Genomic DNA, 26421 nt, shown 5'->3' with positions numbered 1-26421 from the left:
ATTTTGACCTGTGCTGCAGCATAGAATCTTAGAATGGTTAGGGTTGGAAGGGACCTTTGTCAGACTCCATGTAATTTCAACATCTGTGAAACAAAGTGACTTTTTAAAAACCTTCACAGATTATTTCATTTGTTTCCTACTCATCAATTTATTTTAATTTTTTAAAAATTTTTCTTAGATGAGAACATGAGTTTTGTGCAAAGCTGTGTTTTTCAGTTGTTTGGGCTGGTCAATTTGATTTTACGGTTTTCTGTTTTCTTTATGTATAATTCTAAGCTTTATCTATGTAATGGTTTCACAGCAACTTATAGCAACTAACATGTTCAATTTAAGCAATAGAGCAATGTATTAGATACCTGAACTGCAGTGTATCTTCTACAGAAGTCCTGTTTTAAACTTTTAAGACATTAATACCTGTTTCCTTTAGTTAAAGTTACTTGGAAAGGTTTTAGGTCTTGCGAACTTTGTAATACACCAAATTGGGATTTTTTATTTTTTTATTTTCTTTTATGGAAAACTAACTTAAATATCTCCATGCTGAGTTTGAGTAAAGCAGCTAGATAAATCAGTTTTGGAAATACTTCATGGAAACAGGGAAACGGAAGGTGAAGATAGAAGTGCTGAAAAAGATGAGAGAGGAAACTTTACTGTCCTCTTAAGATTTGTCTGTGGGAATTCAATTTAGCAACAGAGATGTTTTTTCCAATTGAGTATGACCCTGTGTGTTACTCACCATCTTTCCTCTTAAGCTGCATTGAGAGGAGAGGGAAAAATCACTGAGAAGCACATCTAGCTCATAATCAGGATAGAATAGTGAAAAATGGTGTGTTAATGCTTTACCAGAAATTATTCTTTATGCACCAGAGATAGACTGCACGTTATCCATCTTAATAGGACATTAGAAGTTAATCCTTTTTGGCTTAGACTGCTCCTGGGAGAATCCACTTCAAAATTTTGAATGTAGTGCTAATCCTAACCAAAGAAGTAGGAGCTATGTATTCACAACAGGAGACCCAAAATTAAACAGTATGGGAAGAGAGATCAGGATTCATTATTTTGGGTTACACTATAAAAATATTTGTAATCGCAATTTTTTTTCTTATCTCTCCCCCACCCCCAATCAGAAGAAATCTTGTAGCCTAAAATCTTAGCTTTTATTGTACCTGGGATAATACTAGACTCACCTTTTTGATTGTCATACTCTGTCTGAGTCTGCTTACTTCATGATGCAGTGCTGTATTGCATTGTTTGTAGTAAGCAAAAGTGTAACACACTTGGAAAAAATAGTAACTTCTAGCCCAAATGTCCCTCAATTTGTTTTAGGTTTCATTTTTCATTTTAAGAAGTTTCATAGTTATTTTTTTTTAAAACTTAAAGAAAGAAAATAGTAAAAAAAATTAACTTTGAGCACAAATTTATTTAGAAAGCTGTATGGCTCTAAACTTGATGGGAATTTTGGGCACCGGTTGATGGACAGGAGGTGGATAGATGCTGGGTTTTTTATATCTGACTTCTGTTGTTTGAGAATTTTTTAAAAATTTTTTTCATTCCAAGGAGCTCTTAGTTAATGTGCTTATTTTAATCTCTTCATACCTGCAAGAAGCAATTCTGTGATAGGATTTGAATTATATGAGTTCAGTAGTGTACTTTGTGATTTACAGAACCTTTCCCAATTACTAAAAAGAGACCCTTTTTGATGATGCATAATTACTTGAAGTTCTTATCAGCTGAAATACATTATTTAATGTTTTCTAGTGTTTTAACGTCAAATGTGTTGCTAGCCACACGGGTACCAGATTCTTAGCATAACTGAGCTTGTCTTTCAAAGTGTGATATACCAAATTGCTTTGTTTGGTTTTTTTTTTTTTTTTTTTGTTTTGGCTTTTGTTTTGCTGGGGGTTTTGGGGTTTTTTTTGGTGGGTTTTTGTTTGGTTTTTGTTTGGTTTTTTTAATAGGGTCAGACTGATAAGCTTTACTTTTAGCAGGGTCTTGTTATCATTAAAATATGCTGTTTTCACAGGCTGCCTAAATTTAGCTAAGTAAAAAAGTATAGAGCCTAGGTACTAGATGAAAAAGGAGTACATCTTTAAAAGGTTTCTACTTGAGGTGTTTTATAAAATGTTTATATCTTTACAATTTTACAGTTGTGATGTATTAACACTTAGGCTAAAGTAGAACTAATAATGACTTTGCAGTATCCTGTATTCAATAGGGAGGAAGAACTGTGCATCTGATTATATGTTCATGTTCTGTGTATCAATGTGTCACGAATCACTGGTAGCAAAAGGCATGGGAAGAGTTAAAAAACCAAAACCAAAAATCAAAGTTTTATGAGAATCATTCTGGAGGTTGTGGATGTTAGTTTTTGTGAAGGGATGTATACACACATTCAAACTTAATTTGCTAAGAGGTCTTTAAGGTTCTCTTATCACCAGCAGGATGGTGAATTTCTGATCTCATTTATTAGTCCCTGGTATTTCAAAATAAAGAATAAAGAGAGAGGAGAAACTTCCAAGGATTCTTCTTAGTTTGTATAAAGACAACCTGATATTTACAGTATTATTATGAAGACCAAATAAGGTGTGGGGGGGAAAGAATTAAAAAAACTACCTGGAATTAGAAAGGAACTTCTGTGTCATCGTGTTCTGTTGAATGCCACTTTCTGGAAATCAGAAGCCTGTCTCTGAACAATGTGAAAAACAGAAAGCATGGGTATTTATTAGCTTAGAGATTCCTGTGGTTTTAATTCTTCAGGATTGCAATTCAGAACCATTTAAATGGGTGGGTCAACAAGAGCTGTTGACACAATTGTTTGGAATTCTCTGGCATATCAGATCTTGTGTGAAGTTGAAGAGGCTATACCAAATTGCAGATGGTTAAATATAGTTTTAGTCACCTGTTGATATAGGCTCTCTGTGTACCAAGAAAGAACACGAAAATTTCGTATCTTTGGAATCTGCAAGCAGCAAAGAGGTGGAAATTTTTTACAGCAGCATCTTGGAGTCAAAACTAGGCTGTATTTTGAACACGCATCACTACTTTTCAACTTCATCTGAGCTGGGTTAAAGATTTAATGGGAGTAAGCATTCAGTAGAAAACTGGCTTGACAATGGATGAGGATGGAATTCAAACAGAAGAGATACCACTAGTATGCTACTGGCAATAAAATTTCTGGGACAGATAGTCCGAAAAAGTTACGATCTCTCCTGGAATGTCGTGTGCATATATCTTGCTGTGTTGTATATCACATTATTGCTAAGTAGACAGATACTGTCTCTGTCCAAGGCTTTCCTGGTGTAAACTAAATCATATCAGAGTGGATGAATGAACAAAGTCATAGAAGCAGGCTGCTTTGGCAGAGCTGCACATGGTGAACACAACAGAAGGCATCTCTTTTAAATGTTTTTGAGCTCTCTTGATCAGGCTGTCTCCTCAGATATATGATCATTGAAGGATATGCAAAAGCTTTGCAAAAAACTATGATGTTTAATTCTTGCGTTCAAAAGTATTAGATACACAGTTCTAGATGGAACACTGTTCTGATGGCCTGTAAAACCTTATCTAGATGTATTTATTTCTCTGGTATGTTTTTCAGTTTAGTTTAGAACCCTCTAGAGAAGTGTAGAAGTATAGAACCAGCAGTCTGATAATCACAGTGATCATTCCCCAGCAGGTTTATGGAACAAGTGTGAAGACACTGAATTTGAGAAGGTTGAGTGATAGTCTGCAAGGTATTTTCAGTTGACACTGGTCTATTAGTTGAAAAATTAAACCAAAAATCAAAAAACTGGCTACTGTTATGTACAAAATCATCATCTTCATTCTGTATTGCCAAGTTTATGTGCCAAACACATCTTCTGTTGTAGAAGCTGACATGTGTCGTGGTTTAGCCATATCTTTCTCTCAAGTATTAACCTTTTGATCACCAGTTGATTATGGCTGTCTCTTTCCTTTGCTGTCTCTTTCCTTCTTCCCCTTCTTTTTCAAGAATTACTGACAATCCCCACACCTCCTTCTAAAACATGTTTTGCTAGGCTAGTCAAGTTCCAGTCCAAAATGAGGCAGAGATTAAATGACAGAAGAAATTGACATTCAATAGTAAATTTGTAATCTGAAGCTATTCTTATTTTATCCTTGATACTCAGTAGAATCAAGACTTTTGTGCTTGTGGCTACTAGTAAAGACTAAAATGTGGCACAGCAGGACAATTTTCTTATATTTGTTTAAAAAAAAAAAAAAAAAAGGCATCTCTTTTTATAGGCATCTGTGGAAGTCGGGACCAACTCCTTTGGGACTCAGAAAGGCACCCTCAGGGTCATGGATCTCACATGACCTAGTTTAGGCTTCATTAAAACAAATGTTATCTATCTGAGCTCGGCAAACTTGGTTTTAAGAAAAAGCTGTGGCTTTAAAAGATGGCAAACTGGAACAGCTGGATCTAATTAATGGGACAAAATAAAGAGGGCAAGGAGCATTACATTAGTCACCTACATCAATAGCAAAGTAGTCACTACTTTACTTTGCAGTTTTTTTAGCTGATGAAAAGTTGCAGGATTGTTTTTTCCTAGCATTAAAAGTATCTAAAATTGCACCAGAAATATTCCCACATTCTTTATTCTTTTCTAGGAGGCTTCAAAGACAGTAAAATCCTGGAAGCTGGCTATATTTTTGCATGGTTTTAGGGAATCCAGCTTGGTTTGTATGACTGACAATTCCTTTCTTGCATTTGATCCCTAGACCAAGCTGGTCTTCCACAGTTTTTTGACTCCTCCCTTTGTGCATTTAACATGAGAATGTTACCCAATTGAGAAGATTTCTGGCATTCCTTCAAGTTCCGCAACCACGTTGCATATGCAAAGGGATCAAAAAATTTTATTGTTTCTGTTCTAAAGAGATTATACTGGATTAGTGGTTAGTATTTTGCATGCTGCTTCATTTTGCTCATGTAGTCCTAAAAATTTTAAATTGTGTTTCATGTTGCAAATAGCACCAGCACACTCTTTGCTTTGTTACCTTCATTGGTTGTATACTGTAGCAGCACAAATAAAGTATTACCTAATAACAGCTGTTCTAATGAGATCTAATTTCTGATGTAAGCACATTTTCAACTCTCAAACTCTGCCATTAAGTTCTGTAATAGAGACAGAGAGGTATGTGCATGTGTGCATGTGTAGCTATTGCTCTTCCTACATCAAGATGGTACTTGGTAGATCCCAAGACTCATCTCAAGAGAATGATACAGTCCCTGAAGTTTTATTGATTTGAACTAAACATTAAAAAAATGTTAGCAGAGTAGCATACCTGTAAAAACTGTATTTCATTTCATTATTATCTACAAAATAGGCAGGTACAGAATATTTCTATTTTAAAGTAATTCTAAGGAATGTTTACTTCTCCCGGGAGGTCGAATTTATCCAGCTGATCTCTGAGGTGAACAGGGTAAAAACCTGAACAGTTCTTCCATGGGATTTAACAAAAGCTGTTCCAGGAGCTTCGTGTCTACTTCCTGGAGGGCAGGAGACAGTAGTGTTTTGATAGAAGACTAGTAACCCTACCTTTTCCTGCTTCCAAAAACCTTCTCTCAAATTTCTGAAGCTGTGCCCCCATCTTACACACTGCCAGTTTGCTCCTTTTGTTTTTTGGTTTTCTTTCCATGAATGTGAGGGGTAATATCCACCTAGACACAACAGCAAGACTTAAAACAGCAAGACTTTCTTGATTGCTGAATAACCACAACTCTTTGTTGACCAACATGTGCCATTCTATCCTTCCCCAGCATTTGCAAGGAAGAGAATTTTAAAAATCTTTGCAGAAATGGCTAAAAGCATGAGCAGGAGATCCAACCCAGAAGTTTGAAGGGAAATATTTGAATTGTAGTCATCTTTGAATGCAAACTTTTTCTAGTTGTCTGAAGACTGGCTACACATTAGAAGAAAACAAAACCCAAACAAAAGTATCACAAAAAACTCCGCAATTAGTCCAGTATGTAGCTGTGCAAAGGCATTATTAAACCTGATTTGCATACTTTTATATAGCTGTTTTTAAGTTTCAGCAAGTTTCCTCTCCTCCCCCTTGTATTTGGCCCCACATGATTAAAGTTATTTTTTTTCTTGGTTGAACAAATAAGTAGTATTCTCTATGCTCTCTCTGCTTCTCTTTGCAGTGAGAGGAGTTTGACAGAACAGTTTAAACGGTGTAAGCAAATTTCAGAACATGACTATTAATACTCTCTAGAGCTTTAAGATATTGTTTGTCAAAAGTGTTGGATGGGTGGTGGCTATGTGTTTGGGCACTGTTACTACCAACTGATGTAGGCCCAATTAATTTTCTGAGACCTTGAATAGAAGAAAATTTGTATTATAAGAAAAGGCATCAGAAAACAAATGTTAGATGACTTACTGGTCTGTACTGTCTTCTCAGCTTCCACAGTTGTTTTAAATTGGGCTAAAGATGTTTGAAAAAATTGCAACCAGTTCAACAATAAAACTGGTTAGGGAAGTTGGATGTTCTTGTTCATGTCTTCTGGTTTTCCCAGAGGCTATCTAGATTAGGTCCTTACCACTATCTGGAAGAGCCTGACAGGCTCTAGCTTCTGGCAGAGGTGTTTTTAAAGAGACCATGTTTCCAAAGTTAGAACTCTTGCTAAGTAAGTCCCCAGCAGGTTCTTCTGTGAAAACAAATGGAACTTGGGTGCTACTATTACTACTGTTACTGCTTCTGAACAGCACCATTTGTAAAGTTAGACTAATAGCATAATGAAAAATTAAAGCATACTAAAATAAAATTTTCTAGAGCAAGTAAAAAAAGACATGAAACATGAGAGCATTAGAGACCAAGGGAAAATGAGGTATGTGTTCACTTCTGTCTTTCCTGTTGAATATATCGATGGAAGTATCAGAATGCCTATCGAACCAGCTAAAAATATACGCATATAAACATTGTGCATATAAAACTACATTAAAACTGTTGGTACTGTTAATTTCTCCAAGTTCATCTTTGGAAGTCCTAATAAGTAAGATGACTTAGTTTTGATGTCTATTGAGACTGTGGTTATTCTTGACGGTGTTTTTACTCTGAACTTAAATTTCATCTAATTCTGAAATAACCCAAAGTACTTTTTTGTCTATGTATTTAGTAAAGATGTAAATAATCAGTATTTTAAGTAGCTTAAACAGAGGACTATGTTTGGAAACTTTTGAGCCTTTTTTGTTGTTTTGTTTGTTTGTTGTGGGCTTTTTTTCCAGGGTGTTCTTGGCTTTTTTGTTGTTGGGGTTTTTCACTGTGGGTTTTTTTGAAGGTTGTTTTGGTTTGGTTTTTTTGAGGGTTGTTTTTTACTGGAGAAACCCATCCCTGTGAAACTAAGGTTGTTTACAGCTTTAGTCATGTAATGTGACTACACTGTTAGAGGATTTAATTGCTTGATAAATTTTCCAGGGTAACCTGGTGCCTTACTTCACTCTAACAGCAGGCTTTATCTGAGACGTGCTTATAGGTGTCTGGGTTAAAGAAGTGTAACTCAGGACAGGTGGGAATATCAAACTACCTTGATAGTATCTTTTGTGTTTGGATAACTGTAATCCTTGGTTGGTTTGTATAGTGAGAAGTTTTATCTTGAAAGCTGGTTTTAAAAGCTGTATTGGTAATAGAGCTGTAAGTTCCATAAAATTGGATTACTGAAGTTGTTAGTTTCTAGTTTTTAGTAGGAGTATTTTGGTTTGTTTTTTAGCATATGTTGTACTCTTAAGCAGTGTAACAATTGTCTGGAAACAGTAACTGTTCAATAGAATGTAATTTTTTTAAGTGAGAATACACACAGAGAAAAGAAATACATTTTCATATAAATTCTCAAGTTTCTTGAACCCACAAGAGGCAGAAACTCCCTTGTTTTATTACTCCTCAAGTAATACAGTTTTGGAAGTTCATTTCTCTCTTCTCAAAAATCTGCACCCACTACACGTCTTAAGAAAATTGTCTTTTAATATAGACTGATCATAACATATCAGCACAATCTAAAACCTATTGGCTTACCAGTTAATAGTGCTAAAACTGGTCTATGTGCTGTTTTCCTAGGATATGTGCAAAGGGGGTAATTACGAGCTTAAATGTAAGACTTCAGCTTTTTTGGAAGATGTTTCTGAAAAACAGGGTGACCTTTCACAAGTTAGGCAACTGGTTTGAATTCCAAGGGTCCTCTGTAGTGGTGCGTATTTCTGTCAGAGAATAGGATTAAAATATCTGCTGTACTGTTCTAATGGAACCTACAGGGCTTTTGTTTAATGAGAGAAAAAACAATGAGCAACCACCCAGTGAGCTGAAATGTGGGTTCATCTTCAAATGTATAACACTGTGCTGCAGTATAAATAGCAGTGTAGCCAAATGGGCTAGTTTTGTCTTTCATTTCAAACTAAAAGAAATACTCAATTCAGTTATGTATAATTGTCTTGAGTGTAATGCACTTAAAAGGAACTTTAATGACTACTGTATTGAACAGAGAAGTGCACAATACATTATTTAAAAGGCAATGTTTTTTATTTTTCTTCTATTTTTTAAGAGTGAATTGGAAAAGAAGTACATTAACTACAAAAAACATTGCCTGAAATCTTGTTTCCATGTAATATAATGATGGACCAGAATAAGCAGATTTTTAAGTTTTTTTTTTCAATGGTTTATGCACCTTTTAGTGGTTTTTTCCACATTCCTTGTTCTACTGAATAGCTTCACCATTCTATATACATTTAAGGAGAATCTCCTCACCTGAATGCTTGTAGACAGCTGTTCTCAGTCACCAAAAATTGGTAGATGAATATTTCTATTTATTTTTGTATGTTCTGTCCTCTGTATCATGAGTTCCTACTTTTAAACTCTGATTTTTAGCTATCTTGTTTTAATAAATAATGTATAGAAAGTTAAGTAGTTTTTGTGTTGAAGAATTATTAAATATGTTTCAGTCAAACATTACATATATATCATTTATATTTCAGTGATGATTTGGTTGTTTTTTTGTTTTGTTTTTATGCAACATGCTGTTGTTACAACAAGCTGAATGCTAGTTCTGTTTGTCACCTCTGCTCACCTGATCTAAGTTAAAACTGATCTCTGAAATTTAAGAGTGTTTCCCAGCCTTTCTTCTGTGCTTGAAAACAGTTTTGCTTTTTGTTTACATTGGTTACATTTGAATCTTATATATTACATCTTTTTTTTTTTCTTTTTTCTCCCTTTTTTTTCTTTTTCTTTTTTTTTTCTTTTTTATACATCTCCTTTACATTTTCTCAGGACCACTTCTCTTCTTTCTAAGAAATTCTTCCAGTGTCTATCCAAAGAGTGGCAACATCACATTACTGTTGTTTTTATTAAATCATTATCACTGAAAATTGAGAAATTCCAAGAAAAAAAAATGTGTAAAAACAGTTAAAAGATGTAATACCAGTATATGGTTGAGAAGAAACAAACCAAGAATTGAGTTTCTGTAGGTTTTAATTTAGTAAATTATCCCTGGTTTTTTTCTTTGTTACAATTAGTTGATATTTCTTCTTCAACTTTTCAGGCACTGGTACCTTTGGACGTGTTCATTTGGTGAAGGAAAAAATGGCCAAACGTTACTTTGCACTGAAAGTGATGAGCATTCCTGATGTCATTCGACTGAAGCAAGAGCAACATGTGCACAATGAAAAATCAGTCTTGAAAGAAGTCAACCACCCCTTTTTGATCAGATTGTAAGTTGTATTTTTTAAATTCATTTAACTTATATAAAGTACAGTTAGTGTTCCAGAGTCTCTTTGCAAGTTCTTATTGACTTAACCAAGTGTTTACTGTCTATTACCCAATCTAGACTAGAATAGATTTCAAACTAAAATATTTATTACAGAAGAATGAAAAATTTAAAATATAAAGGCATAATCTAAACATTGTAGCAATAATTTGTTCTAAGCTTTACTTCCTTTCTTATTTGCATGCTGTAGAAATCTTTTGAAGTGAGGAGAAAACACTAATGAAATAGTGTTAGTATAATGAAATAGTGTTAGTATTAGCTCATCAAAATTACTTCTAGATTGATTCTAGAATGGTGAGAAATGAAGAATTTCTATCTCTATGTGTCCTGTAGCTGTCTAGATAAAGATATAATTATATGGAAGTATCTCCTTTTGAAACTTTTATGAAATTTAGTTTTGCAAACTTTATTCTGAAAGATGTTAAGTGACTGCAGCACATCTTGGTCCTTTTTATTTTCCCATATTTGTGGTTACGTTGTAGAATCCCTTTGAGATTCATGATTTAAACATTTTAAAGCTACATCTTTCTGGTGAAATTGTGGTGACTCTAATGATCCCAGTCCTCTTGTAAGGAGAGAAAGCATCATAAATTTCATAGCACCACAACACCTTTGGTGTATCTGAGTCCATATCTTTTACTGGGAAAGCTAAACCTCTGGGTAATTGCACAGTTAATTTACATTTACATTTTCTCATGCAAGTATACAGAGCCATTGATGAAGATTTGCTTTTCATTTACCTGCCTTAATCATTTTTACATAAAATTAGAAAAAATGAGCCTTTGTTAATCTCTAGCTGTAGGTAGTGCAGCTGGAGGGATACTTTTGTAGCCTTTTCCAAGGGCTGAGAAAATCTCAGAGGGAAAAGATGAAGCAAAATCATGGTAGTGTGAAAAATGAAAAGAGCTCAGCAGGAGGAGGCTTTTTCCCTCAAGTGCTCTTGATTTTTCCAGCATCATGATACTATTAGTTTCCAGTGTTTGGAAATCCTGTTTGTGGCATAGTATCAGTAAGATAACTTCTAGCATATATGGAGTTTGAGATACATGCAGGAAAGCAAGATGCAGAGGCTGAGTACATCTGGCTAGACTAGTTAAAATATAGATGGAACAGGAGGAGCAGGGTGTTATAACTATGTAAATGGGTACATTCTTTTTTTAAATTACTTTGAGCAACAAAGTGATGAAAAAGCCTCAACCCAGTATGTCTGTGGGTCTGGAACAGTGTAATTAGTGTGGGAAGAGAGAAGCTTGGAGGAGACATCAGAAACTAGGATGTGAGGGTTTGTGTCCATACAGAAGTGATCAAAAATACAAACAGATAATTTTTCTTGGATTTCATTCATATCTTGTATCCAAAATGGTAGATTTTTAAAATGGCCAAAGGAAAGACACAATTCAAATGGAAGTTCCCTTGTGTGCAAGGCAAATGTTCTTCAGTTCCATCTTTTTTATTCACGTGTTAAAGGAGATGCTGCATCAGCTATGTTTGTGTAATTCATAGAATCACAGAATGGTTTGGGTTAGAAGGGACCTTAAAGATAATCTCCTTCCAATCCCCCTGCTAAAGACAGAGACACTTCCTACTAGACCAGTTTGCTCAAAGTCTCATCCAGTCTGGTCATGTGGTAATGAATTTGTTCTTTAGCAAAGTACAACAAACAATCTAGCTGAAATGAAGTAGTTAATTTTTAAGTCAGGTTAATATTTGTATGATCTGTGTTACACAAGCATTTGTGGACAATTAGCACTGTATGACAAATAAAACTACAGCTTTTTATATGGCTAACAGTTTTTTTCAGCCACCTTATTCCCTGCCCAATATGTAGGGTTTTTTCCATTAATTCTTTAATAAAAATTGATCAGCAAAAAGGGGAAAAAAAAATCTGCATAGTTCTGCTTCAATGCCTTTGGACTGTGTTATCTACATGGTCTTTTTTATATATTTTCCATTAGTGACACCATCTTAAAAGTGAATAGAATCTTCCTCTGCTTGCAAAACACGGAATATGTGCTAATTCAGCAGAAGATTATTTTTTATCACTTTATAATGCATAATTTTACAGTAATGGTGCACTTTATTTCTGATATTCATCCTTTTTATATCTTCCTATGTATAAATACTTCTATATAAATATATTTGTTTTTTCTTGTTATTCTTTTGAGCAGTGACTTTCCTGCATATAGGATGCTTCTATTTTTCGACAGATACCCAAGTTATTTATCTACTTATGTTTTTAAACTGCTTTTTGGAAATGCTTGTTTGGTGCTCTTGCAACCAAGTGGTCCCTGGAGATTCCTAGACAATCTCCAATACCATGTTTGAATGACATGTCATACTTCTGTGGGTGCAGTAGTTCATACTGTGCTGTAATTTTGACATGTATCTTTAGCTTACTTTTTTTTTTCCAAGAGAGCAAGATTTATTAAAATTCAACTATATAAGCTAAAATGTTAAGGTTGTTTGTCCTTGAGAGCTCACAAGGGCATCCAAAGTTCATTGGTGAAGCTGAATTATAAAGCTATGTGACACCATGCATATTATTCTAATCACAATTTTTGTGATATGTTCCCTTTTTGTGTTAAAATATCATTCAAAGTAAACAGTTTTGCAAATATTAAAGGCCTTAATTTTGTTACTTTTCCTGTGGACCAAATCTGTCCATTTTCCGACTGATAGACAAACCTAAGAGTCAGTTCTTAAAGAAATTATTCCAGTAAAAACTGTTTTCATCCATTTTTTTCCCCTCTGTATTCTTTGTCAGATGTTTCCCTTTCCCCTACATATGATTTTTAGACATGTAGTTTGGTGTGTTTTGCCCATTCCTGTTCTTCTTCATCTATTGTAGATGCAATTTTGCCTGACTGCTTAAAACACATCTCAGTACTGGAGTAAAGAACAAAAGTCTTACTGAGCAAAAGTCCTTTATGGGCTTGGGAGCTCAGTTTGCTCTGCTTATCTTTCTTGAGACTCTGCCTTGATTATGAACCAGCTAATGAAGGAGGGGGGAGAACCAAACCAAACAAAAAACCCTGGGGAAAAAAAAAAAAAGATACTTGATCTTTCCATTCTTGTGATACTGTGGAAGCAGTTACTAGAAGCTAAAGTAACTTCTACTCTTGCATCAGTAAAGTAGATAGGCATACAGAATTCTTTATCTGTTATCATAGTAATAGAGATAGCTGTTTCTCTTTAAATGGCTTAATATTCTTCAGGATGTTACCAGATACCTATTTTCTTCTTAACTGTTGAATGACATTTGGGTGTGTGTCATGTTAGTTGATGTGGGTAGAAAGAAAACCAGCTTATTTTCAGGGAATGTGCAAAGAATACTGCTGTGTTTTTCCTCTGTTGAAAGCCATATGGAATTATTTTCTTTCTTCCTTAGCTGTTCTTTACTGCATTTATTAATGATTGTTCGACAATAATAGTTCTTGAAGTAAAGGCAACAGTCTGAGGATTGAAAGATACTTACTACTAGGTTAATCCTGAGGTACAGAAATAAACCTTGCTTTGGTGTAATTTCTGTTTCTCTATTGCTTTTGTTAAAGATAATGTAGAAAAACAAGCATTGTGATCTGATGCTTTAGGGTTGTGTATTTCCAGGGGGGAAGGGGTAACAGAAGGGAAGGAGAACTCTGGTGTCCTGTTCTTGACTAAATTGTCATAGACATTTTTACAAAGGTGGATTCTGCTCACTGTGCATCACTTTGGCAATATTTATTTAAATAAAATGAAGGTGTGTTAGAATTGGCTGGAACCATAGTAAGGCAGTGACTAGGTGCTTAGCAGAGACCTGATTGTACAATGAAATGGAGTCTATAAATCAGATTTTCTTTCTAGGCCAGTGCTGTGTACATCCTGAACTATGTTTTACTTTTCTGGTTAAATCAGCTACTTAAATGTCCATTATAAAATTCTGTTAGATTCTTGGGATATTAATATTTGCAGAATAGGAACCGTAAGTATGTACATAGTTAGTAAAACACTGGTAATTTTACAGAAATTTACTTCTAAAGCAAATCAGAGAGAGAATTTCTTATTCAATAAAATAACATTTTTATTACAGATTTTGGACCAATCATGATGAACGTTTCTTATATATGTTAATGGAATATGTGCCAGGAGGAGAACTTTTTAGTTACCTGCGCAACATGGGGCGTTTCAACAACAGCACAGGACTCTTTTACTCTACGGAAATTATTTGTGCGATAGAATACCTGCACTCCAAAGAAATAGTTTACAGAGACTTAAAACCTGAAAATATATTACTAGACAAAGAAGGACATATCAAGCTTACTGATTTTGGATTTGCTAAAAAGCTGGTGGATAGGTAAGTAGGTTTTTGTTACGGTAATTATGTTTTGCATGTTAAACAGTTGAAAGAAAAAGGGTTTGTTTAAGAGCTCAGCATTTCACCCTAAGACTCCATGTGGTTCACACATAGCAAATCCCTTAGTGTGAAGGAAGCTATCTTAAAATGGAGTCAAGGAAACCAGTATTCAATTTAGGCATAAGTAGGACCAATATCACAGATAAGCTACTGTAGAACAATATTTTTATATGAGTATTTTTGTATATTCAAGTTTTCAGCAGTCATCTTGTAAAAAGGGAGTTCAGTGAGGTAATAGGAACAAATGTTGAGATATTTATTTATTGATACATTACCTCTCTTTTAGAGAGATTATTGAAATGTGATATTAGGATTTTAAAACTGGATAGTGTTTTCACTAGCCTGTTGCTAAAATGGAACTGCAAAACCTAGACAGTTACAATCAGGCCAGCTTCAGCAAGTGATTTATGTAACTGTATCCTGTCAGCCTTATGTCTGTTTTACTAGCATATGTAAACTTTTAGATAATGTAGGGAGTTGTTGGGTTTTTTTCCCACCGTTCCCTCTGTCTGAATTATTCTTCCAAGATTTATATTACATGCTTTTAAGAGGAAACAAGAGCTGTCATTGGAATTAAAACAAACAAAAAAAGTAAAAATCTGTCCTATCATAGTTTAAAAAGTGGTGTGAGAAGGTTTAGTAATATGCCCTTTGGACACCTCTTGAGGTAGACAATATCTGATTGTTCCTGTTGTTACATTGGTGCTCATCCTCTCATTTTTTTAAGTGTCTGCTGCTTTTACAACAGTTCGGTGTGTACAAATGTTGTCTTTTATACACATGTATGTGTTTTAAATCAAAATAAATTTTTGCAGGAAGAAGTAAGGCTAATTCCAGGTAAAAAAGTAGGACTATCTCTTTATAAGACATTTTCATACACATTCTTTGTACTCCTTTTTTACACGTAGATACTGCCACTTAGTGGTTATTCTTAATTTAGATTTCTCTGGGTTTAAGGCACAACAGAAGCAACCCTTCCTTAAATAAAGTGGTAGTTTACATCAGAGTGTGTTTTTTGTAGAATAGAATGGTTTGGGTTGGAAGGGACCTTAAAGATCATGTAATTCCAACCCCCCTGCCATGGGCAGGCATACCTCCCACTACATCAGATTACTGGAGGCCCCATCCAACCTGCCCTTGAACACTTCCAGGGAGGAGACAGCCACAATGTCCATGGCCAACCTGTTCCAGCATCTCACCACCCTCAAATTAAGGAATGTTTTTCCTAATGCCTCACCTAAGTTTGTCTTGTCTTCTTGCTGCACATCTGTGCAAAAAGCCCTACCCCAGCTTTCTTGTAGGCCTCCTTCAGATACTGGAAAGCTGCTAAAAGGTCACATCACAGCCTTCTCTAGGTTGAACAACACCAACTTCCTCAGCCTGTCTTTAGCCCTCTGATCATTTTTGTGGCTTTCCATTTTTCAATCTGGAATGTAAATCTATAAGAGTAAATTTGTTCAAATACCTTTTTCTACATCAAAGCAAGTTGTCACTGCTGTTTTAAATTGTTGGGTTTGGCTGGGTTTTTTTGTGTCCTGTATTTCATTACCCACCTGTGTGGGTGGGTAATGAAATTGATCAATTTGCATTTAATTGAATCATAGAGACCTATAGGAGTTTTATATTCATAGTGTACAACGTGATATAAGTACAGAACATAAACTTGAAAAGAGCGAGGACTTTGCCAGTTACAGCACAGGTAGTTCCCTATGCAAGTCTGGTTTTGTTTCTCATGTAGGTTTTGAGTTTTTTGGGAACTACATGGTATTCTCCCCACTGGCTGTACTAATTTTGACACTGCAGTTTTGGGTAAAAATTACAGTTTTTAGCAATTTACTCACAATTTCACTCCAGTAGGTTATTTTGCTTCATAGACTATTTGGTCAAAAGTATAGCAACTGTTTGATAATTTTTATGCATGGCAGACATCAAGTCTTATGTGTATGTATGGGAGTGTGTGTATATATGTATATACACATATAGTGTATAAGAATTATGAAATAGAACAATACATTTTTCAAACATGTGGGGAAGCTTGCCAGTTAGAAGCAACATACGTATTCCTAGAGAACCAAAGACATAGCATAAAATAAAAATAAAATATTAAAAAAAATAATAGGCTCTCTTTTTTTCTTTGCTACAGAAAGAGGAATGAGAGCAGGTTGTCTTGTCTGCTTCGGTTTCTTATTGATACATCCTTCTGTTTATACATGTTCCTCCCTTTTCAGTCATAGTCTACTTTTAAAAATTCTCCTCTAAAACAGTGTGTCACTGCTTCAGCTGCCGTACATATCTTCTGTTTTCCCCCTTGCGGCTGCCTAACTGAAGACAATAATTGTTTCTGTTTCTTTTTAGCACATTCACAGAAAATAAATGTGCCAATACTTTTAAAAGAAGGGCAATGTCAAGAAAAAATATGGGGACGAGGTTTTTATAAATTATTGTTACCTGTAGGATATAGAAAGGATTTGCTTCGACCTTTATAGCCATTGCATTTTAAGACATTCCCTTTTCTGGAAAGCATATACCACTTTTTGGTTACATGTCCATTTAACATGATTCTGAACTTTCTCACTTTTTAAAATACTTCGTTTTCTGTAGTTCATAATTCCTGTGTTTTTTAAGAGAAGCACAAAATAAAGCTCATAATATTTTATAATATGCACAGACTTCACTCGAAATGGTTTAGAAGTTTTAGGTAAATCAGGACAGAAAGACCTGATTTAGGAAGCTTAGGACAATCATGACTTTTTATTTTTCCCCCCACACTTTTTGTGTGGAATGTTAATTTTAGTTTGTTCAGTTTACATTGCTAAAAAGAACAGATGATTTTAAACTATGAAACTTGTCCTAGAAACTAGAAAAGTGATCAACCTTAAAGCTACTGGAGTTACTTTTGCTTAAGCTGGATGTTCCATAAGACTGTTCTGCAGAGTGGATTGAAGAGAAAAAACAAAACAAGTCACAGCAAGTATGGTTTGCAAAGTATATTATTTGTCACTGTAGAAGCAAGAATGTCTTGCAGAACAAACTTTTGTGGGCTAGAAACAAAGCAATCTCCATTGAATATAATTATGGGGAAACTTCCAGAAGAGAATACCAAAAAGGGAATTATTGCTAATCTCTGCCTCATATGCATTAAGCCTGCCAGGGACTACGGAGGTGGATGCTGAATGTTATAGAACACTAAAATGTGCTAAGCATCAAGAGTTAACTTCTATAAATGACACTATATACAAGTCCCCAAATACTATTTGTTAGCTTAATTTTTGTAACCAGAGTTAATTGTTTGGTTTACTTTCATGTTTTAAAATTACATGTTTATTAACTATTTTTTACTTGTATTTCAATTTTTAATTTAACTCAGAGCAGTGGACTTTTTTGCAGCAGTCTGGAGCAGTCTATTCTTACTTTTCTGCTTTATAATTTATCTTCAGAAGGATCATCTGGATTTTCAGATGAATATGCAATAGTCATGAAATAATGATTAAAAATACTTCTATGATATGACCTTTTCTTAGAATTTACTTGATGCGTTTTCCAGAATATTAATTAGTTTGTTTCATGACCAACAGAAGAGGAAATACAAGTTATCTTACAGCTCAGATGCACAGCTTGACAAATAATTTGAGCGTCCTCTGAGTTCTTGTGTATTAATAAACAGTTTCTTGAATTGAATTTTCAATTTCTTGAATTTTTTTATTGAAATTAAGAGAATGAGATGACCTGCTAGTGTTAAGAAATTTTATTTCCTAGTGCAGTGAGAGGCATTCAAGTTAAATTGGTCTTTGCTTAATATATGGTTTTCCTTTTACTTGAAAAAAAAAAAAGTCTTGTTATTAACCTGTATGATAACTGAGGGTCATTTTAGTTACATTGTCACCAGCAAATTCTGTGGGACTTGAAAGTCATGGTCAAATGTTAGACTGATTTTATTTTTATGTAAATGTTCTTGATAAGGGATGAAAACCTTGATGAAAAACTGCATCTTTCCTGAATTTGTGCATTCATAGTGTTGGCAATTTTGGGGAAGGAAAGGAGGACCATTGTGGTGTCTTGTCCTGCCAATATTGTCCATTAAAACAAGTGCATCTGCCCTGACTGGTTTATTTGTAGAGCCCTTCTTCCCAAATGCAGTAAAACTGTCAGCTGCTTCATTTGCAAAGCTGGTTAAATCAGTGTGAATAAAAATTCCTAAGATAGGCTGTAGTACTCTTGTAGCTTTTGAAATTTGAGGGAGGAGGGACAATATTCTTTTAAAAGACTGGAAGATTCTTTTAATACTCTTTTAAAAGGTTTTCTCAGTTACCTAGTCCTGACTTAGGCAACTGCTAGATGGCAGTAGTGTGTAAAGCAGTGCTGTGCATAAGAATTTTCTTGTGTATGACTGATTTGGAAAATGAGAGTTTATATTTTCTAGCAGTAATAATCATGCCACCCTTTAATGATAAAAGCTGAAGATTTATGTTTTACACTAGTGAGTTTAGTTTTAATATCCATGAAGTGCATGTATGCGTAGTGTGTCTAACATATTCTGACTGTTTAGGTGGAGAAATTTAACTTTTGCTGTATTGAAATCAAGCTTAAAGAAGTTCAGCTCAGTGTATCATAAATCTTCATTTAAAGTCTTGATCGAATGTACAGATCCTCTTCCTTGATCTTAAGTATTGTTATAAATCAAGGCTAAGAACTGAAAAAAAGTAACCAAACAAAAGGAAAACAAGGAAAAAATACCCCAATGCTATGTTTAAGATAATTCTGCAGTCTCAGGCAAGTGCAGTATTTAATCTTTTTTTAAAAATGTTGACAGTCTGGTATTCCATAAGGTGCATTTTGAATACCGTCCTATGGTAAGAAAAGAAGGTAGGTTATGTTTAGCTGAACAGTGGTAGGAAAGACTGGAATTTGAAAGAAGTGCATATTACTTCTGAAGGTGATTGCTCTTCATCCAAATATATATTTCAGCTAGGTAGCAATATAACATTTCTATATCCTGAGCTTATACTAAGAAAGTTATGACTAAAACCAGATTTAAAATAGTATTATTTACGTATCTCACACTTGCTTACCTACACTTTCTAAACATTTTAAATAATAAAAAATACAAATGTTCTTCCTTTTAATGTATGTTGTTGAGGTGATGACAGGTTACACTTGAATACTATATCAGAAAAGTTACTTAGCTTGTAAAAGCAATCTTAATTATTATGTGTACAGTTATTTACTGATTTAAACTACTTTCTTATCTCCCCTTCTTTCACTATTTTTTTTCTAAACAAAAACTTTTCATTTTGCTGCAACTGGAATATAATCTTGCCTTTTGCTGGACCTGTCAGAATGAACTCCCAGGGTGTACAGTTTAAAGTTAATAATTTCAATGCAATGTATAGCCTAATGGATGGAATACCATACCAGAAGTCAGGAAACTGAGTGCATAGATATTTCCTGCAGCCAAGAAACTTCTTAGTTTCTGTCTATCTCTGTTACAGGAGAATTAGAGAGCACCACAGAATCATAGAATGGTTTAGGTTGGAAGAGATCTTAAAGATTCAGCCCTCCTGCCATGAGCAGGGACACCTCCCACTAGACCAGGTTGTTCAGAGCCCCATCCTACTTTGCCTTGATCACTTCCAGAGAGGGAGCATCCACAGCTTTCCTGGGCAACCTATTCCAGAGTCTCACCACCCTCATGGAAAACAATTTATTTCATGTTTGGCCTAAATCTACCCTCTTCATCAAAGCAGTCTTGCTGCATCTTGTAGAGGCCTTTCTTTTTTCTCTTGTTCCTGTAAACAATAAATACATAGATATATATTATGTACTTCATGTGTGTTTGGATTTGTTTTCTCTTACTTTTATTTCAATTTCACATCAGACTCCATTTTTTTTTTTTTTTGTTTGTTTGTTTTGTGGCTTTTTCTTTTTTTCCTCCAAGGACGTGGACACTCTGTGGCACTCCTGAGTACCTTGCACCAGAAGTTATACAAAGCAAAGGCCATGGAAGAGCTGTGGATTGGTGGGCCCTAGGAATTCTTATATTTGAGATGTTGTCAGGGTAAGTGATGAAGATTATTATATTGCAGCAATATTATCTGATACATTAATACAGGATTCTGTGCCAGTTCCATGTACAATATTAAGAACAGTAAATCCAGGCTCCGTTTAGTATTGATATACCATTTTCATTTTTGCCTGTGAAGAAAGGAATTGAGAACATGTGCAAAAGAATATGTATTAGTGTTGCTAGGGGCATTCTTTTTTTTTAAGTTGCTGATTTTGTGGATTTTGTTTGGTTTTTACTTGAGATTTTTTTTTAACAGATTCTCATTTACTTATCTGTTTTGGAAGTTCAGGTTTTGTGAAGTTTAGATTTTTATACATAAAGTACTGTATATTTAAATGGTGGAGAAGAGACCTACCAGTTTTCTTTGAGACTTATGTAATTAGTTTCTAGCATACTGAACTAGTATTTTCAGTGGGAGCTTTAGTCTGTAAAAATACACAGAGACAAGTAGGAAGACTGGTATTACTACACAATGCTGATTTTCTTTAAACCAAAGAAAAAGAATAGGGGAAAAATTAAAGGGTCAATTTGGAAACTAGCTTGCTCAAATTCTACTTTTAATTTTTTGGAATTGATTCCCAAACAGTGTTTCCAGAATATACAATTTCAAACTGAAGAGAGACTTTCTGTTATTAATGTAACTTACTATTTCTGATTTTAAGTAATAGGTTGATAAAATTAGTCGTATTAATTTGCTTTAGTTTCAATCAATACTATTTTGAGTAAAATAAATTACTGGCTCAGGAAGAACGTGTATGGAGCAAGGCATCTCTGTGCTTTTCCTTGTCTTTTATCTTGGCCATATCATTTGAAGGTACTTGCAATTTTGAAAAAACTGATTTTGCTATAGCTGATGCAGTAAAACAAATGCAGGTGGAAACAAGACTTTCATTGCTTCAGAAGAAATTTAATATATTTGATTAGTTTTGGTTTCATAGTCATTAGAACTTCTTGGTACCAGGCCCAGTGTGCTCTGTGTGTTGTTGTTCCCTGAGGGAGCGTCAGGTTGCCTCTGTGGCCTCTCATTCTGGATCTGCAGGTCCAGAGTGGTCAGAACAAAAACATTCTTGCATGGATTCATTCTTCCTTGTGTCTATACAGTACAGGGTTACTTTAGTTACTGTTCTGGTGTTTTGACAATCTCCTCAGATTGCCTGAGCAGTTTTCCTGATGTTTGATCACTTTAGAGCTCCAGACCACCACATGTTTGCTGTGAAGTCAATGCAATAGCATCAAAACTTTATTGCAGGACAGCATTGCTGCCCACTGCTTGCTTTCTTAATGCTTGCATATGCATTTACTTTGAATCTCAAAGGCAATTTCTGGACAGAAAAAGCTTAAAAAATCACTAATAGTTCTCTGCTGACCCAGGCAATTTTAGCTGACTTGTGTGATAAAACTTTATTTCTGTAGGCTGATCTATGCTGAGCCCAGGCCTTTCTTTCAGTGTTCCCTGTAAAGGCAAGCAGCTCAGACTGGTTAAGGGAATCCTTCTCAGCAGAATGAAAGGGGAGCAAGAGATTCCAAGCAGCTTTGTTGCTACTAATCTTAGTTCTAGACAGCATAAAGAGTGTAGATAAAAATATCTGGTGCTGTAACTTGAGTGCAGGTGCTGCAGTCTCCCAGGTGTAGTCTTAAGTGATTTACTTTCCTGCCAAGAGTTTCAGTGGCACCACTCCGCTCTTTTTGGGCTACGTGGTCTCAGTGTAAGTGGATATTGGATGTTTTTCCTTTCTATGACATATTTTAATAGGATTCTCTCAACTCTGGAAACCATGTTTCTGTTTATACTCTAGTTAGTAACCATACTGACTACAGTTGATAAGTCAAGCAAGACCTCATCTGTGGAGTCAGTGCTGAATTACAGCTGAATACAGCTAAAGCACAGCTGAAGTACAACTATATATTCTACTGAATTAAAGCCAGCATATATTCATTATAAAAAGGGAGCAGCTGCAACCATCTCCACATAGGATCCTATGTATCCTGACACTATATATCTGAAGTGATGAGATCTGGATTCCCCCAAGCTTAATATAAACAGGCTATAGAAACTCTTAACCAACAGAGATAAATTACACATTTCTACAAGGCAGCTGAGGTTTTATATAGGCGGATTAACAGAGCAGGTGTCCACTGCAGGTGATTTCACAAGAGTTTTTACTACATTATTTGTATAGATATGCTCTTCATAGTCATGGGGTTCTTATTTTTTAGTGTTCAGATGGAGTCCCTGTTCCTTCCCTTTGAATAGGGACTTCTCCAAATTTGTTTGGTTTCTTTTGTTTTACTTTGGGTTTTGATTTTGGTAGTTTAGGTTTTGTTAAGTGGCAGGGTTTTTTGTTCATTTGTTTTTGTGGTTTTGATTGTTTTGGGTTTTTAAAGGGTTAGGCATTGGTTGGTACTACTTGTCTAGGATTTTAAAGATTCTGGGGTTAGAGGTTGTGGCTTGTATATGTCTTTAGGAGGGCAGATTGTCTTGTAGGGTATATACTTAAAGCAATTTATCAACTTTTCACTATTGTCAGCAATAGTTTTTTTAAATGCTTTTTGGCACCAACAGAAGGTGTAGCTGGATATTTATTATCAAGGCTTTTAATGCAAAAAATAGTTCTAGGTAACTTTATCCCTTGGAATTTATGAAAGAATTCAAAGAAATTTATGAAATACGAAAATGACTTGAAGGTGAATGAAACCTGACTTAAAGACTGAGTTATTGTCTTCAAGTAAATTGCTTAGGACATTTGGTAGTTATTTCCTGTAGTTGCTCTCTGAACCCCAAAAGCAACTGAAAATAATTAGTAAATATGAGCATAAGGAAGTGGTTCTTCTAAAAACAAACAAAACCACACTTTCTGGTTCTACAGTGTCTGATTTCTCCAATTTAATCTCTAGAGGTGTGTGGAATTCTAGATCTGCACATACCTACATTTAAACCATGTTCCCATTTAGGCTTAAGATAGTAAAATATAGGAACAGGAAAGAAAAAGTAGACGAGGAGTGATAAGAAATCTTTACAGAACAGATTAGCAATATCGAGTTCACAGACAATCTAAACAAGCTAAACATGCTATTAATAAAAGAGTTGAAAGATATATTTATTTTGACTAAATGTGTTGTGATGCAATCTACACCAGAGGAAGATGTAGTTTTTATTTTTATTTAACATTAGATATATTAGGCCATATTTGTACTGTCAGCAGACATGCAGCTCACTAAATTTCCTCATTTAATGTGGGCTTTCTGTTTTATGTTTTTGCTTTGACGGTCTTATGTGATGTACTGTTGTATAATTTTAAGGCTGCTAATGGCTCCTGTCTGCAGTTTCATGCTCTCAGACCTGCAGGTTTTTCCCTTGAGGTTTTCCAACTCCTCCAGTGCAAAAAACTGCCGGTGATCCTTGAGACCAATGTCAGTGCCATTATTATTCATCAGTTAGCAAAAGGGATGGTTTGCAGCTGTTGTCCCCTATACAGAGAACTTCTTTTTCAGCTTCTTTTCAGTTGGTGGAAAAAAGACAGCTGTTTGTATTTGTGTTATGGTGTGAAGACAGTCTGAAACTCAAGGGAGTTTTTGTTGATTTATTAAGTAGCTTCCAGCACAATACTTGTGTTGTTTTGTCTAAAACCTGTACTGTTGCTTTTGGTTTGTCCATAAGAAAACTAGGCAATCTTTCAAAGCTATCCTTTTTTTGCATACAGTTCAAATGCACTTTAATCAGTATTGCCATTAAATTATTCTATAGCTAAGTGTGATTTAAATTTCTCTCAAGAATGCTAGACAAAATAATTTCAGATTTTCAAAGTGGGAAAGCAAAAAGCAATTGAAACATATTTAAATAAGTAAAATCATATACTACTTTTCTTGATTTCACACATCAGTAATGTACAGAATGTTTGGAAATGGAGGAAAAAAACCTGCATTTAAGATTATTCTTACTGCAGCTGACACTTTTCTTGTATGGAGATACAAAATCTCATTCCAATTTTTTTTATGCATTGATGAATGCTGATGTGTAATAACAAATGCAAAATTGGAAATTGAATGTGCTGTGTGTCAACTTGCTTTGGATAATGCAAAGGACATGATGTTGCCTGCCTGACAAAGAAACTTTATATGACAGTCTCTGTGTTTGAAATTTTTATGCATGTTAAATATGTCACATTTTCCTTGTTTGGTGTCAAAGCAGAAATTTATGAAAACAATAATATTTTTTCCTGAGATTCTTATATTTGTAATTTTCTTTCTAGATGAGAATATTCAGTTGTTCCATAATAAAACTACTTAGGCTTTCTGAACAGTACCAACAAATGTTCTTCAGTTGTTCGTTAATGAGTTAGTTTTTTCATGTTTTCCTGTGCTTTGAAGTATTACCAGTTTTTCCTTATGCATGCAGACAGCTTTACTTAACTATTCTAACAGAATTTGGTTTTGTTTGTGGCTGAATTTTACAGCATTTCAAAGGAGCTGCTAATCCACTTAACTATCAGCTGAATAATTAAGAAATTAGTAATTCTGGAAATACTTACATAATGGAAATAATGCATTGTACCTGTTGAAGAGTAAGCTAATTTGAATATTATAAAATTAAAGAAAATGTGAAATGGAAAAACATTGTTTTCACTTTTATTTTTCCTACTAATGATTTTCCTAAAGCCCTGCACTGTATTTGTGTTTGTAGACAATTGTGTAATCTGAGAAAGCAATTGTAAAACATTAGGGAGGTATTTAATATTTTAGATGTTGGACTGTATTAGTTGTTGAATGTTATTAATATGATTGATACTCAAAAATCCCTTTTGTTTCTATTCTGTAGGGAGTTTGAGAGAGGAGCATAGTAAGAGGCATGCTTTGGTCATGTTACAGAAGTGAAGGTGGGACTGAGATTAGTGAATGAGTAGTTAGTTACTCCATTTCCCTAAATGGTTTCCACTGGTAGCTTTTAAAAAGGGGGCTGCCACTCAGAAAACTTGTTGTCTATGCTGCTTATACTGACTGTATTCATGTACCAATACTCTTTGCCTTGTGCAGTAACAAGGGTATGTATTGCACTAGTAAAGAAAGCACAGCAGAAAACTATCTCAGACTCTCTGTTGGCTCATATCTTCATGAAGAACTTTTTGACAATAATAAATACAGAATTTTAATTGCATCTTGGTTTCTTATTGTTTATCTGGGAAATGTGTTAGGAAGTAAGTACTTTAGCTGTCCAACACACCTTCCCTTTGAGGGATTTTCAGGTTTTGAACAGTTTGTCTCTTTCAAACGTTCTCTAACAAAGCATATTTGAATTCAAGAAGTACAGTAAAAAGCTGAGCTAGCCAATCTATTCACATGAGTGTCCTTTGACACTTTATTTACAGACTGGTTACAGGACAAGATTAGAAATAGTAATGCTGTTGTGAAAAATATACATTTGGTTTTATTGATAAAGGCAAAGAATTTTTTACTTGAACACTGAAAATCTGTTTCATAAAAAATCTGTTTATATTCTTACTTACTAGATATGTTTATTTTCTTACAAGAAAAATCTCTTGTAATACTTCAATTTTAATTCTTTATTCAATGTGTTGCATAGAAAAATGTTTTCTGTTTTGGGATAGCAGCCTTAAGTTACTCTTCAAGTTAGTATTTGATTCATGATGCCCTGCAAAAAGAACTATATCATCTATGATTTCTGAAACTAATTAATATGACATAATACTGTTGATAAGATTTTTAGAAATTCTTTTTCTAACCTTGAAAAAATTGCTGTATTGAAATAGGTTTCCTCCATTTTTTGATGACAATCCATTTGGTATATATCAGAAGATTCTTGCTGGCAAAATAGATTTCCCGAGACATTTGGATTTGTATGTAAAGTAAGTCCATGACTCCCAACGCTGTCTTTTATAATCTAAGTACCTCCTGAGCACTGTTTCTAATGGATCTTCACAGAAGACCAGCTACCAGATTCTGGTTTTCTGAAACACCATGTTGGAAGATGTTTCAGATTGCTTTTACTCTTTCACTCCCAAGTAAAATTGTGTTTAGTAGTATTCATGCTGGATGTACAGTTGTAAGGTAATATCTGCCTCTCTTGCATTTTTGTATATTTTGGAATATTAAATGCTTTTCCACTTTGTACAAAGCTCATTGGTACCAGGTTGTTGCCCAGAAGAAAGAAATTAGGAGATAATTTAATAGGCATAAAAG

At 34.6% G+C, this 26421-nt stretch overlaps 1 protein-coding gene across 1 annotated transcript in view; it reads left to right on the top strand.

The window, feature by feature from the left end:
* Positions 1 to 26421, top strand: part of PRKX (protein kinase cAMP-dependent X-linked catalytic subunit) — a 61465-nt gene that overhangs the window by 21551 nt on the left and 13493 nt on the right. The window contains exons 2-5 of the mRNA XM_071747561.1: positions 9545 to 9713; positions 13839 to 14102; positions 20098 to 20217; positions 25992 to 26087. Of these exons, the coding sequence (XP_071603662.1) occupies positions 9545 to 9713; positions 13839 to 14102; positions 20098 to 20217; positions 25992 to 26087 (649 nt within the window). The remainder of the gene's footprint in view (positions 1 to 9544; positions 9714 to 13838; positions 14103 to 20097; positions 20218 to 25991; positions 26088 to 26421) is intronic.

This window comes from Heliangelus exortis, chromosome 1 (genome assembly GCF_036169615.1).
Source record: "Heliangelus exortis chromosome 1, bHelExo1.hap1, whole genome shotgun sequence".
In the NCBI taxonomy this organism is placed as follows: domain Eukaryota; kingdom Metazoa; phylum Chordata; class Aves; order Apodiformes; family Trochilidae; genus Heliangelus; species Heliangelus exortis.
Note: the sequence above shows the minus strand (reverse complement) of the source record. Positions and strands in the feature narration are given on the sequence as shown.